This window comes from Saccostrea cucullata, unplaced genomic scaffold (genome assembly GCF_032062105.1).
Source record: "Saccostrea cucullata isolate Sc308-1 unplaced genomic scaffold, CSIRO_AGI_Scuc_v1 ctg6024, whole genome shotgun sequence".
NCBI lineage: Eukaryota > Metazoa > Mollusca > Bivalvia > Ostreida > Ostreidae > Saccostrea > Saccostrea cuccullata.
The window spans coordinates 91,295-106,273 of NW_026918226.1; the positions used below are offsets into that span (position 1 = coordinate 91,295).

Genomic DNA, 14,979 nt, shown 5'->3' on the forward strand with positions numbered 1-14,979 from the left:
GAAAGCCTGTTAAATTTACTATTTAATGATCTTAATTTAAATTTTCATTTTTATCTTATTAAAAAACTATTAATATTTTAATGTAAATATTGGTGCATTTGTATTTTATAAATCAACTTTTTTGTATTCCATCTCTTAAAGTCGAAAATTTGCCCCTATGTAGATTAAAGATTGAATTTTAAAACCGTATCTCAGATTTTTGATAAATCTTCTTATTCAAAAGTTACATCCATTTGTCTCTCAATGTTACCAATTTATTAGCCCAATTCTACATTTCCCCCAATTATCCGAGAACTGAACAAGATATCAAAAATCTGAGATACGGTTTTGTGAACACACATTTGAGACGCATTCTGGCCAGTTTTCAGAGAAATTGGTCAATAAATAAGGGAGCTGAATCCTTTCAAACAATACCACCAACTGTTTGATCTTACTTTACAGTAGAGGGCAAAAACCCATTACACAACAAAGTCTGCCAAAGCTAGAAATATATGACACCTTGGAGATTCAGCTTTGGATACCTGTCACTTATCCATATTTCCTATGCATATTCACAAGAATGGGAGGTTCTATTCTTTATTTAGGTGCTTTTAATGAAGTAAAATAGGTTCTTCTGAATCAGAAAGATTTTCCGGCAAAATGGCAAGAGCTAAGCTCCACCTCCTATTTCATGGTCATTAGTGACCTGTTAGATCTCCTTCCCTAAATCTAGAGTCCATGTAGTTTAATTACTGATAACCTCTGTGTGGCTAGTGAAGAATTCCCCAAGTGGTCACAGTGATTTATTGCTCCTTTCAGAAGCAGGCAGTTACAGACCGAATCAGAAGCTTCAATAACGGCACATTCACATGTGTTAGTGTTTATGTTTGATTATTGTTAAATAATTAGAAAACCATGTAATAATCAGCAAGAATTTTTCATGCATTATAAAGCAATGATTAGCATTCTTTTCTCAGCCAAAAATCTCAAAATTGACAAAAATCTTGAAAAAAGCCTTTGGTGTATCCTTAAAAGCTGATAAATTTATATAAATAAAAGTAACACATTATTTTAAATTTATTTAAGCATATTGCAATGTATACACATATATGCATAAACAGCTGTAAAACGCCCACAATATTTACACAACAAATAAAAGTGTTATAAATAATCATGAATACATATATCATATACGTATGTATTTTTTTTTTTAAATTCTCTCATTATATATTCCAGTACATTGTATTTATAAAAAAAAATCATCCCAAACATATATATTGCATGTGCTCCATTGCATACGTAATGTTTTGTCTTTTACATTCTGAGGACACGATTCTCAAAACTCCTAACTACCGATTCCCGTACATTCTCATAGCTATAACAGCCAGAGAGAGTCTGCTCCATTTCTTTGAAGCAGTATTTCGCAGCTTCCACTTGCTTTGGTTTCTCTTTTTGAAACAAATTATATTTTCTGTGTTCATTTGCAAAGTAAGAATCAGGGAAAATTCTTTCCAAGTACTCATTTCCTAAAAAGAATTCTGGCAAAGTTTCTTTTTCGAAAACTAGTTTCAAAAACTTCAAGAAATAACCCAGGGCTTCGCGAACACCACTGACGTGAAGATCGGGTGGCGCCACTGTGGGTACCGTCAGCAGAAGTATGCAGTACATGGCGATTGTCTTCAGATGGTATGATGTCAGCAAGTTGGCGGCATGATTTTGTCTTTTTCTAAGACATTTGACAAGTGCTTTCATGACGCGACATGCTGTGACAATGTAAAGTCGTTCTCTGTTCCCAAGGCACATATCGAACACATACCTCTCATAAGACGATGAACAATTGCGCCAGATAAAGTCTTTGTCTTTGTCAGTAATATTTGGGTTTTCCTTGTTGACCCATTTCATGAGGCCGAATCTTGGGAAGTCAATCCTAATGGATCCCGGATGCGTTGTGACAGTATCTGGAATTGTTACAGCTTCCCGTCCCAAATCAAGACCTGGTACAAAATCAACATCAATGGGAAATCGCAAACGTGAAGAAATGGTAATATTCATGGTAGGTGGTCTGGACCCACGGGTGACGGAGTATCCTTTTCTTACCAAAGAGTCGTGGCTCGCATACAAAGTTTTATCCATTAGAGATTTGAAAACCTGCTCTTGGAGGACTCTGGTATTTATGAAACATGTTCCTTGGTCCATTTGAAATGCTCCTAGCCTATTTAGCCTGGGAACAAGAGTGTTTAGATCGGCACTATTGATAATTCTTAGGCGCATTTGTCCTGGAATAAGCTGCCCATTGCTATTTTTAAGTCGCACCTCTTGAATCTTCAGACTTGTGAGTTTGAAAGGAACAATGGCATCAAATTCATCCGGAACTTCTATTTTTAATCCCTGCCTTGCGCTTGCTTGGCGGATAAATCTTTCATCGATAGTCAAACCTTCAAACGACTTTTGTGCCTGGTTTCGGAGTTCCACGAGAATTATGTCCAAGACATCATCCACAACAGTACAGGCTTGTTTCCATTCCTCACTTGAGAAATCATAACTCATTGTTTGTGCTTGGATTTGGGACTTCAGAGATTTCTCTCCCGGACCGAATACGTCTTCAGGGGCCCTCCAGGCATTCTTCAACAGTTTTCCTTCACCTGCCATTTCGGATAAAAAACGAAAGTAGCATTTACCTAGAAATCACATGTTTATAAGTGTAATGCGTTCAGTATCAGCCATATTAAATAGAATTCATGTCTAAGTTATTTTTTCAGCTAATTATTTTAAGGATATAAGACACAAATAAAAACATTGAATACATGGATTGTTATATATGATTTTTTTTCTAGTTTCGACGACTGAAAATGTTGACAATATAAATCTCCATAATATATCTCTATAATATGTGTTTTGTTTGTTCTAGTTGAATATGTGTTGATGGCAAGAATAACTCGCCATATATTTATAGTCTACGTTTTCAGAAAATCTAGTTGGATTTCAAGATCGTTAGGAACTACTCTAGAGATTATTAAAGTGGTCATAAAAACTGGAAGAGGAAGCAGAAACATTTAATTGACTATCTTTTAACTTTTTTTTTTATCTCAGCAAGCCTGTTAAATAAATGTGATCAATAACAAGGCATATACTTAAATCTTCGTCGCAACCAATTTTACACGATCTTTAAATCCAAAGCAGACCATTAATAGCGAATAGTTTTATATAAATATCTCAGGTCTATCTGGGTCAGAAAATCAGATATTTCATTAGTAGTTCTGAACTGCTTATTTATGGAATGGCGTAAAAGTATAAATGTTGGCATTTTTATGTTGAAATACAAGAGACACTTAAGCATAAGCAATTTTCTATATTTTCTACTTATCAGACTCTTTCATGTAACTTTTAACAAGAAAATTTATCGTCACGGTTTTGTTTCTTTTTATTTAAAAAAAATATTTTTAAGCTTTTAAAGGGTGTTTAATTGAAAAAATAGATTTTCCTAAATATAATATTCATCACCAATAAGTAAAACATATTTAACCGACAGAAATATAGAGGATGTGCCTTTGATGATTACCGACGCTTAATTCATATGGCTGTTGATATTAAGTGCTGTATTACAAATTATTGAAACAAATGTCCTTACCTTTCTAAAGAGGGTTTTTATGAAAAATTGAATATTAATTAATTTTTTATGGGTTTCCTTGAGTAGTACTAAACGCATTTCTCTAGCTATACATGGTATGAACTAGAACTTTTTTTAATTGCATACGTCTCATGATCATTTAATATAACAAAACTAAGCTTCTCTGCCAAACAAGAGCTTTTTAAAGAGCAAAATACTTTTATCTTTCTTCATTGTTGGAATATGAATCATTCTGCATAGTAAACTAAAAGTTTGCACGATGAGACTGCAAGCTTGTCAAGAGTGCAAATGATTTTCTGCTCATAGGTTTTATAATACAAGAACAAGTATAAATTATCAAAGGTAGGGCACAGATCCTCTTCAAACTGGAAAAAAATCATGAAATTATTTAACATTCTTTATAAAAATTATAACGATTTTAACTTTCTTTAAAGAGAATACGTCAGATATTTGCAGTTATTGAAATAATTTTGCCTTGCCCCTGTTTCGTCAGTCTTAAGCTATATGAAGCGGATTTTGTAGTGTGTTTCCATCAATATACATGTATTAAAACAGAGCATCAACAACCTTCTGGAGAAGATACTTAAAATTCTCATCCATTCTGATAACAGGCAAAACATCAAACACGAGACACACTGGTTATTCATTGATGGCGCATAAATTATAATAATTTTCTTCGAATTTTTTTTAACTTCTAATAATTGTGTATTTATATTTCCTACATACCTTTCTCCTTCATGATATTCGTGACAATCTAAATATCATTTCAAAGTGATAGGCAGCGAGATTTAATCCTAGCTATGACGTCACAGCCTACTCCACTTGCGTCTCCGATGACGCATGAAGCGGTTCGAGGACTTATGTACTAAGGCTAATTTTCTGCTGTCTCGGGATAAAATTATTGGGTCGGTAGGAGGTGGGAAATCTTTTTTCCAAAAAATTTCAACATATTGACGGGTAAGTAGTTTTAGTGAGTAAGTAAATTGTCCCTAAACTAACTGCGGAATTTTGAAGCATTTGGTCATGCTATAAGTTAGTATAATTATTTGTCAGTAGAAACTGAACGATACTTCTGTCAGAAGTAAGGGAAAATCAACTTGATACTTCACGACTCTAGATTAGACACTCTCACCACTGAGCCACTTGGGCGACTCTTTTATTTGTAGAAGTATTTCAACGTGATATTTAGAAAAAATATATTTATACGTATTAAATTATAATAATGAGTAATGAATGCACCTATTCCTGTTTTTTTATTACAATTAATAAAACAATTATATAAAAAAAGACTACAAAAATGAAATTTTAATAACTTGAGTTTATATGAAATATTGCATAACAATGCGACATAAGTTAATCATCCATTTTCATACAGAATTTTTTTTAGCCGTTGAAATGTTTAATAAAACTACTTCATCTGCTGGGATATCTGCCTGTTCTTTTTGAAATTCATCATTTAGCATTAATGAAGAAGACTCCCCAGGTCTGTTTTCCACGTGTTCTTTGCTACCGCCATTACGTTTATCTAAAACTTCCGGTACTTCAATTTCATTCTCCTTTTCCTTTTCTTCTAACAATTTCTTAATCAATTCTTCTCTCTGTTTTAAAAGAATTAAATGTTGTTATAATTACGTGTAAAAATTATATTGAACATTTTGTACAAAATAAAGTTAATTCAAAAACATATAAAATATCCTGCCTTAAACTATGTTATACATTGTAAGCAATTTTTGCAAAGGACGTAAAATGACCATCATTCAAACAATTCATTTACCTAATACACAAACATTTTTGTGAACTTAATAAAAAAAAAGTAAAAATAAATTGTCAATTATATAAAAGTTAATTTTGCCTTTTCAAAAGGTACCCCTCCGTACAACTTCTTTCGCAATTTTTTCGGTAAAAATGGAAAGAACTGGTCAAAAAATGGAAGAACATAACGAACATCTACCGTGGCCGGATCAGGACGACCTGAAAAATATTAAAATGAGAGAGAGAGAGAGACAGAGAGAGAGAGAGAGAGAGAGAGAGGCTTTTATAATTTTAAATCATGTCTTCATTTAAATTTTTACATAAGGAAGGTAAAGTTTATATTGACGATAGAAATTGAACGCTAACATTTCATTTAAGGGTACTTAACACAAACAAAAAATGGATGCACGGACTGATATATATTTTTTGACTGATTTTGATTTGAAATGACATAAATAATAAATCCCTGAAATATAAAGAAATCGTAGGTTTTCCTTGGTGCTAAGATTTGAGACTTTGTTTTGCTTCCTATATAATCCCATACAAAATTTTGCAGAAATTTCGAATTTTATGACAAAATCTTATAAATTTCACCCATTTTACTCGGTAAACATCATTCAGGTTGTCAATTTAAATGTAAGTCTATGAGAAATATTCCTGATTTCTGTAAAAAGTTTGTTTGTGTTATTTATCCTTAAGGACACCTACCCACTATTATACTGGCCAATGAACACAATATCAGGGATACAATGATAAGGAATCCAGTGAGCCATTGGTATGATAAAGAATAGAAACGGTCCAAACCTTGCCTGAAAAGATGCAGGTAAACTGTCTTATCAAAATACTTAATCCACTTTTTTAAATAATGAATACCATTTCAACTATTTGTTTTTTCAGTTACTATTTTCAAGATATCATTAGAATTTATGGGAAAGAAAATTAACCTAAAAGGACATATTCTGCTCTTTTAAAGTTTATTACGTTATACGTTATTTGCATTAATCACCAAAAAGCTTTGTGAAAATCCCACATAGATTGTGCTCCAACCCTTAAATATTATGATACATATGTATTCTATTCCTTATATGAAAAGGTTTTAAAACATAACGTACGGTTTTTGTTGAATCGATGCTGTGAGAAAATCAGTTGTTGTTTCTGTGGTGTAATAATCTGTCCAAGAAGTGTTCTGCATCATGGTTGTACTCATAACCGTCATATTTGACAGTGACGTCATATCGTAACATTTGTCTGTTGGTCCTGGTGGCAGTCCCGGAGTACGTTTAAGGGTTGTGGAGAAGTTTTGTCCATTAGTAATCCACAATCCGATAACTGCAGTAAGCAGTGTTCCTATGATAGCTCCCTGAAATATTTTCGTCAATTTATTGATTTGCCTGTAGGCTAAATACAAGCCCTTCACCATCCGATTGATATTTTCTCTTATATAGACCAAATTGTGAATGAAGTTTGAAGTTGAATTTTGAAAGCGTTCCGAGATTTATTTTTAATTTTGCAGACGTCAGCTACAAACCTTTGCATTTCCCCAAGTACAAAACACGGAGAAAAGGAATAGTCCAGATGCAGGACCACCAAAGGCAGCAAGAACGCTGAATGTTATCTGTGGAAAATTTTATCAGTCAGAAAAAAGCAAAAACTATGAAGATATTAATGAGCTGTATCATAACAACAGAATTGTTTTATATATCATGTACCTGCGACATTGGTCCTTTAATCTTTGCTATAAGAAAGGACACCCCGACGCAGAGAGCACCAATAACCACAACTATGAAAATATGTCGTCAGAGTTTAATAAACATATTGTTTGATTTGTTAATTCTATTCTGTTCTATTTTGTTACATAAAGTGAAAACTTTACCATTCAATATTTAGTGTTTATGAGAGAGAGAGAGAGAGAGAGAGAGAGAGAGAGAGAGAGAGAGAGAGAGAGAGAGAGAGAGAGAGAGAGAGAGAGAGAGAGAGAGAGAGAGAGAGAGAGAGAGACCTGATAATTTTGCTATTAATGTCACCGATCTTTCTGACAAGGACTTAAACTTTGGTTTGACGACATCTTCAATGGCTAAAGCTGAGAGACTACTCAACCCCGAGGAAAGTGTACTGAAAGAAGATTTAATTGTCAAACACCATACTAGAGCTATACTTTACATGTAGCTAAAAGTATGAACTGGACAAAATAATAAATATTTAACCTCAATGATGCGCTGAAAAGGGAGGCCATGAACAGCCCAGCCATTCCTGGAGCATCTTTGAAAATCTCTAAAACCATGAATGGCACAACCTGAAATTGTATTTACCATTTCTGAATGACAAAAACTTAAAGATTACGTTCAAATTACTGTCTATTTGCATCGTTGCAATGATCTACATCAAAGCTGCTTTAATTTTTTTCGTCCCAATTTTACCTGATTTGGGTTGGAAATTCTTTTGGACTTGAGAGGATCACAACCAAGGGAGGAAAAGTACGCATAAGCCACGGCTCCCTCTAGAGTGGCCAAAGTGAGGGTAATGAAGAAAGCAGGTCCAGCTAAAAAGAGCACTCTACGAAAGAGAACCATGGTGTAAACAGCTATTTTTGAACAAAGTATTAAAAATGTACAGACGCGATATGCATCTCGAAGTTTTCTGAGAAAAGAATTTTACCGAGATGAAGATATATATTCTGCTGCATTTAAAATTGGAAAATGTTTCAAAAAGATAAGTTTAGTACTACATCTTACTGTGATGTTAAATATAATATAGACAATAAAAGACAAATGATTTAGATCTACCCACCTATTAGCAGCTTTCTCGGTGGGCGTGGATACAATTCTTTGTACCGAGGTTTGTCCGATGTTGAGACTCGCCATACGAAGACAACTGCCAATAACAAGGCTCCAAAACGTATGTCGGACTGTAGGATCCGGGTCAAAACTGGAAATAATCAAATATAAATTTTCTGTCTTTCATTGCGCTTGCCTGGTATATTTTACAATCATTCTAAAAAACAATGTACCAATAATCAAATATTGTACGTTACATTTTACATGCAGTCACTGAAAGTCTGTTTCTTTTCATACATAAAGATTTCCTAATTCATGTAACATTGAAAAAGGACATAAAACTACTGTAAAAAATCATAAAATGAAATATTTACTTGAACATATCTAATCTTCCTGTATTTTTGTTAATCTCGATTACATTTGATACGCCACCGGCAACCATTGTGCCCTTCAAAAGAAATTGGACATTAATCTGAGTTTAAAATTGGAAATTGGTAAAAAAATTTTACATGTATACCTATTTACATTTTTAATCTTTATCATTGTCTCATCTTGAATGAATTTTAAAAATTATAAAAATTAATTATAAAATGAAAATGATAAAATTGAATGATTAGATTCTATCAAAAAAAGAAGCAAGGCCATGCTAGCAATTACTGAGTATACATAAATATTATGCATTTTAAGTTAATTAAATACTAACCTTTATAAGAATGGCAAATATACCCATGAACATGACAAGGCTTTGAAATACATCTGTCCATATCACTGCTTTTATTCCACCCTAATAGACAATTAAGAGAAAGTGAGAACGTGCAAATGTTGCTTGTCATTTGGGTATTTACTTTTCGCCCTCTAAATAAAGAGTGAGGTATAAATAATAGATATAATTGGAATAATATTGTGAATAAATGGAGTAAAGATACTTGCACGTACATCTGCATACATGTTTAATAATGAGTACTTACGATGGATGTGTATATCACCGAACATACAGCTACTACTAGAGTAGAAGCCCACATAGGAAAGTTTGTCACTGAAACGAGTATCAACTGTGTTATACCATCCAATATACTTTTTGGAAAACTATTCATTAATATGTTGTTTGAATTTCATGAAAAATTTTGTAGAATTACAGTAATGCTGATTGTAGAAATATTCAGAGTGGCGCTCTTTTTGTACCTGATTCCAGGGCAATACCAGGACCAAACAACACAATGCCCATGTATAAAATCTGAAAAACAGTAACTATTGCCTATTTTAAGACTGATTTATCTAGCATTGCTTTACATATGTGTATATAACATAGTAAATTTTATCATTATACTAGACAAGAAGCCATTACAGGTTTCATAATAAATAATACATGCCACAATCCTAAAGAAATACAGATGTGAGAGACAAATGAAATGATAATTTTCTTAACGACATTTGTTATTTAAATATTAATGTGCACAAATGTAACGACAAAGACTTTTTTTAAAAACCTTCATATTATTTAATTGAAATAAATAGAAAAAAGAGATAAAACTTACGTAATTAATGTACCCTAACGTCAGATTCAGCAACCGCACATATCGGCTGTTATATCGTAATTCAAAATACTGCAAAATTATTTATAAAAAATGAAAGGGATGTTCAATGTTTTATAGCTGGTTATGGAATTTATTTCACAAGATGGACACCACTTTTTGAATAATTGCGCGAGAGCCAATTTAAGTACGAATTTCTTTTTTCAGTTTTTTAGAGGATAATGTTTATAATTCACCATTAATCAGCATAAACATTTTACTTAAAAAAAGGGGAAAAATCAAATTTGATAAACTCCTTTAAATACCTCATTTATGCTGGTAATTCTCAATGGATGTACAAGTGGCACGACCATGCGGGTAGCCATAATACACGAGGCAAGAAATCCGAAATTAGACAACCAAAACATCATTCCATAAACATAAGTTTCCGCGGGAAATCCTAACATCATAATGGAGGATTCAAACGAAACCATGAGAGAGATTGCCACGGGTAGAATTTTCATTTGTCGACCTCCGACAAGATATTCGGAGGTGGTTTTCTGGCCAGCAATGGCATAGTAGACACCAATGCCAAGAGAAATCGCAATAGTAATACAGAAAACAACATAGTCAACAGCTACGAAGCTAGACATATTGATGTGGATGATATGCCTTTGGATGAAGCGTTATAATGTTCCGACATCTTAACCCGTATCTTCAGATAAGGGCAAGCATGATTTTGAATTTTGATTACTACTGTAGTTCATCATTTGGTTAGTTCGAAGTGATTTAATTAACCTTAATATTATAATCCTACTGTATCTCATCTGTATATTTCATGTACTTGTTTCGAACATACCCCCTTTCATTCATAGCGTGAAAGAGAAATAGCAAGAACAGGCAAAACTTCACTGCCAAACCAAGTTTTTAATATCTGAGGGAGTTGACAATCGAAGCATCAACCTCTGGTCAATAAATCCATTTGTTTACTTCATTTGGTCACTTCTCCTCTGGTACAGGAGTTATATAGTTTATATTCTTAATTCTTCACCTTAAAAGTCACCAAAACAAGCATCAAATTTAACTTCAAATATCGGTACCTGATCAGATATTTTTAAAAATTATGCAATCACAAACAGTCAAACTTTCCAATATATAACACTTAAAACATCATGTATAGCGAGAGTTATATTTATAGAGTGAATTTTACATCTTTTTATTAACACGATGTGTAATTAAACGACATGCTTAAGTAAAATAAGGTAGAATAAAGTGTTTTTCTTTCAAGACTGAAGACTAAAGACAGACTAGAAAAAATCGTTACTATAAAGCCTGATTATTAGCTGGGGATAGATATTTCTGTAAGACTGCCTGGAATATTGTGTAGCTACTGCTCATATATTTAATGACCTTTAATAGGAAATTAATCCATTAAGTAACTTCTGATTACCGTTAGACAAATATTATAATAAATATTTTATGAATTACATGAACAGCAATTCCAGCGCAAAAGACAAATTTTGACCGAAAGTGTGGGAAGCAATTGCAAAATTGAAATAGGCATAATTTAAAAAGAATTTGTATAACATTTCATAGTTAAATTTATTCATCTTGTCTTCTTAAATTGAAAGAATGCAATAGCTTGAGCTCGTTTTAGTTGAATTAATGAGAAGAATCTTTTCATGTTTCACCGACATATTTTGACATATTTTAATCTAAAGATGTTGGAAAACAAATGTTAAAATTTATTTTTATATACAATTAATTTTGAAGCATACTCGGTACTCAGGGCCATTGATGAACGAGGGATCTTTTTCCTGCCAGCACGCACCAACTGCGACACTGGATTTCGGTTTATACGGTCTCACTAGGACCGGTCTCCACTTCTTACAGTCGGATTCGAGCCTGCGACGTCAGAACAACGTGAGAACATCATCTTCTTACTTCGCGCGCGACTCTAGAGCAGAGGTTCATTCCACCGCGCCACGCGGGCGACTAAGTAGGTAAGAAAAGGCAAGTAAAATCTCACCTGGAAATGTGCATGCATGAAGTCAGGTTTGTGAGCATAAATATTCCATGAATAATTAGGTCTTAATACCCCATCACGGGCCGAATGAATTGCAAAGAAAAAATTCGAAAAACATTGAAGAAATTAACCATTATTTAATTCAAAGAAGATTTCTGAATTATCAATCTACCTGATCAGTAAATAGGGTTTAAAGCGACAAAGTCTTGTAACGAACACATTTATTGTGGCCTTCAACTCGATCTCGACAATTTGATATATCAACGTCATAATTTTAATTTACAATAGTTAATTCCATTCTCATATCGATACGATATATCCCGGTGAGCTTCAAATAAAAGGTACCACAGAATCTGCGTCATCTATTTCATATTTGGATATTTTACTAGAAAAAGACGTTTTTGGTAATATAATCAAAGTACTCAGAAGTACAGAGAGCCAGGCTCATTCACAGAGTAGAATGGATTTCTTACATGAATCACCTTTATATTCTAATGAAAAATTATTTTAAAACTATCAATATAAATAATAAGACACTGACAGTGAGTTTTTCAATCCTAATACCACGGTCCGATTTTGTCAGAATCAGAATTAATCTGGTACCGCAACTGAAATGTAAACAAACAGGCCAGTCTGGTTCCCTCTCCTGCTTTACCTCGTATGTGTAGAGAACTACGGTAACACTGATTATCAAAAATCCTTACGCTAATGAACTATGTTCTTTGACTTATGAAGTTTTCAAAGTCATTACTACAAATGTTTATTTTATATAGATAAAACTTCGTTTTATTTTTGTTGCTTTATTTAGCGTTTGTATTATCTCAAAAGCGGTTGAGAGTAAGAACTATATTTTTGCACGTAACTTTAAAATGGCGACTATTGGGTTAACATCCTGCCTTTAACAGGATCACATAAGCCAGCAATTGCTCTTTGAGCAATAAGTCCGGCTAAAAGCCAATCTTTATGATAAACATAATAACTAACATTTTTATCGTCAACTTCCTTTACTTATGCAGCAATACACCATCGTTACCTGCATGCGGGGTTTACATCTATCTCTCTGTTGATTCAACACGCAAAAGTATGCTCTTCATATGAACAGTTTCTAAAACGAGGTAAATTATTGACAAACAAGTTGATGAAACGAGAATATCAGCTGACAGCAGTCTTTTTCAAAGTTATCATTTCGTAAGTTCTATGGTAGATACAATGACCTTGTCAGCAAATACAATTTATCATTGTGTCAAATGCTGAGTGATGTTTTTCATACTACATGTAATTATTAGCCCATTACATGTATTTACACACTGAATTGACGACGGATTTTCCCGTCATTTCCCGATCATGATAAGGTGTGACCGGTCGGAAAGGGATACTCACTCCTCCATGGTATCTGATCCTACCTCTGATGTTTTGGAGGTCCGTTTTTGCTCTGCGCCAATTTTTTTTTATTGTTAAATGGACTTTTGAGCTTGAATTTTTGAACATTATCTCCGTGTATTTCACCTCTCAACTAGAGACTTTTTCTAGATACCTCTCAAATTTCAAGGCTCCGTATTTTGTGCCTTTTCACACAAATTTCTCTATTTATTAGCAGATTTTTGTTTTGATTGATCACTATTTCTTATCTTCCTATTCTTAATTATAACTTTGGCAAAAGCTTCAACAATGCAAGCTTAATGTTAAATTTTAAAATATAAGGGGAGAAAAGTAAAGCTCAGTTATTTCCTTTTTTCCGAAAATATCCTTCTTTAATGGCGATCTTGTTAAATGTGGTTTTAATCATTACTAAATATTTATGTTTGAAGAAAATTGAAAATCAAAATATCATTTGTTTTTACTATCAATGCAATTCATCGAATTTTATCATACCATGAATGTTAACAGCTACTTGTATAACTTTCTGCAAATCTCATAAAATTATTACCTCATGTATGGTAGGCTTGAATTTACTTGTTTTTTTTTTTGGTAGTATCGATAGCAGTAAAATAAAATCCTTCAAGGATATATTCATAATTGTAATTTACATTTCCATGGTTATTATTTTTTGCATATGCAATTTATGTCTGTGTAAAGTATAAGTCACATTATCCACCGATGGGGTATACGATGAGAAACCGATGCGTTTTTTGATGAAAATTCCGTGGTTGCCGGCCGGGCACCACTAGTGATCGGACGGTGACTGAGTCTTTTTTTGCGAATCGGTGGGGTCATCGGTAGGAAATAATTCGTAGTTAAAATTCAGCGATGTCTCCAACGATGCCTCACATCGCTCCTCATCGGCAACCCATCATTAATACATCTTTCAAGGATCGGCCGATGTATTGTCGAGCATCGTCCAATATCCGTTGAATCTGAGGTCATCGGGGAGTTTAGTGGTGTTCAACAGATAACGACCGATCATCGATCGATGTTCGAGCAAACATTGGCCTGTAGTCGACCGATGTACGAACAGTGTTCACCAATGTATGAGCGATGTAATATACATCGGCCAATTATCCTGGAACATCGTTTTATGATTAGCAATGCATCGCTTGGCCTTTGTAAGTTCGGCCGGCAACCACGCCATTTTTCTCATAAAACACATGGGTTGTACATCGTATATCCCATCGCTGGATAATGTGACTGATACTTTAAGGACTACTTGGCCGATGTGGACCGATGTTGGGGCATCGTTAACACCACGGATTACTAACGATTACCACCGGTCTACGGCTACCGGCCGGGAAATGTGACCTAGGCATAAGCTGATTAGATTTTGATCATTTCGCAAATTCTATTGTAGATGCAATGACTTTGTCAGCAGACACACCTCATCATTACGTCAAATCCTGACTTGCGTTTTCCATACAGGTTGCTAGTTTATTATTTACACATTAAATTGTCTACATATTTGTCTGTATTCCTTGTGAAGAGTAGTACACAGCGAGGGAGACCTAGCTTGCACCTATATCCATCTCTGATGTTTTAGAAGATCATGTTTGCTCTGCTCCCAATTTCTGTTGCTTAAATGTACTCATGAGCTTGATAAAAATTTTATAAAAGAATCTTTTCTCCAGATTCAAACATTTTTATTCCGGTTATATCAGTAACCCTCTGTTTACATTAATAAAAAATGCACTTAATACCAACGACAAGAATAAGAACTTTAAATGCGGGAAAAAATACACAGAATTTTAAATAAGAAAACTATAGGGATTAGACAGGTTTACGGGCTATAGATTAAGCTTGATGGTGATTAATTTTTTAAAAGAATGTATAAAATATCTAACTACATTTTATGACATTATGTAATATTTTGATATGTTT

General features: G+C 33.6%; 2 protein-coding genes across 2 annotated transcripts; both read right to left on the reverse strand.

The window, feature by feature from the left end:
• Positions 1-1,043: 1,043 nt before the first annotated feature.
• LOC134259643 (uncharacterized) lies at positions 1,044-2,657 on the reverse strand. Its single transcript, XM_062742244.1, has one exon. It carries the CDS (start codon positions 2,626-2,628, stop codon positions 1,294-1,296), a length of 1,335 nt encoding a protein of 444 aa, XP_062598228.1. The 5' UTR covers positions 2,629-2,657; the 3' UTR covers positions 1,044-1,293.
• Positions 2,658-4,905: 2,248 nt separating this feature from the next.
• LOC134259652 (sodium-coupled monocarboxylate transporter 1-like) lies at positions 4,906-10,336 on the reverse strand. The gene is made up of 16 exons (XM_062742251.1): positions 9,971-10,336; positions 9,669-9,737; positions 9,316-9,367; positions 9,102-9,169; positions 8,837-8,917; positions 8,508-8,581; positions 8,147-8,284; positions 7,777-7,912; positions 7,564-7,652; positions 7,359-7,471; positions 7,069-7,139; positions 6,888-6,974; positions 6,472-6,719; positions 6,068-6,168; positions 5,460-5,578; positions 4,906-5,205 (listed from the first exon to the last, which is right to left on the reverse strand). The coding sequence occupies exons 1-16, from the start codon at positions 10,295-10,297 to the stop codon at positions 4,975-4,977; spliced, it is 2,004 nt and encodes a 667-aa protein (XP_062598235.1). The 5' UTR covers positions 10,298-10,336; the 3' UTR covers positions 4,906-4,974.
• Positions 10,337-14,979: the final 4,643 nt, after the last annotated feature.

What these genes read in the sequence shown, in the direction of transcription:
- LOC134259652 (XM_062742251.1), bottom strand. Translation starts at nt 10,297, where the DNA reads ATGTCTAGCTTCGTAGCTGTTGACTATGTTGTTTTCTGTATTACTATT. An exon ending in GGAAGATTAGATATGTTCAA is followed by an intron (nt 8,285 to 8,507) that starts GTAAATATTTCA and finishes GATTATTTCCAG; the next exon opens with TTTTGACCCGGATCCTACAG. An exon ending in ATTGGCCAGTATAATAGTGG is followed by an intron (nt 5,579 to 6,067) that starts GTAGGTGTCCTT and finishes AATATTTTTCAG; the next exon opens with GTCGTCCTGATCCGGCCACG.
- LOC134259643 (XM_062742244.1), bottom strand. Translation starts at nt 2,628, where the DNA reads ATGGCAGGTGAAGGAAAACTGTTGAAGAATGCCTGGAGGGCCCCTGAA.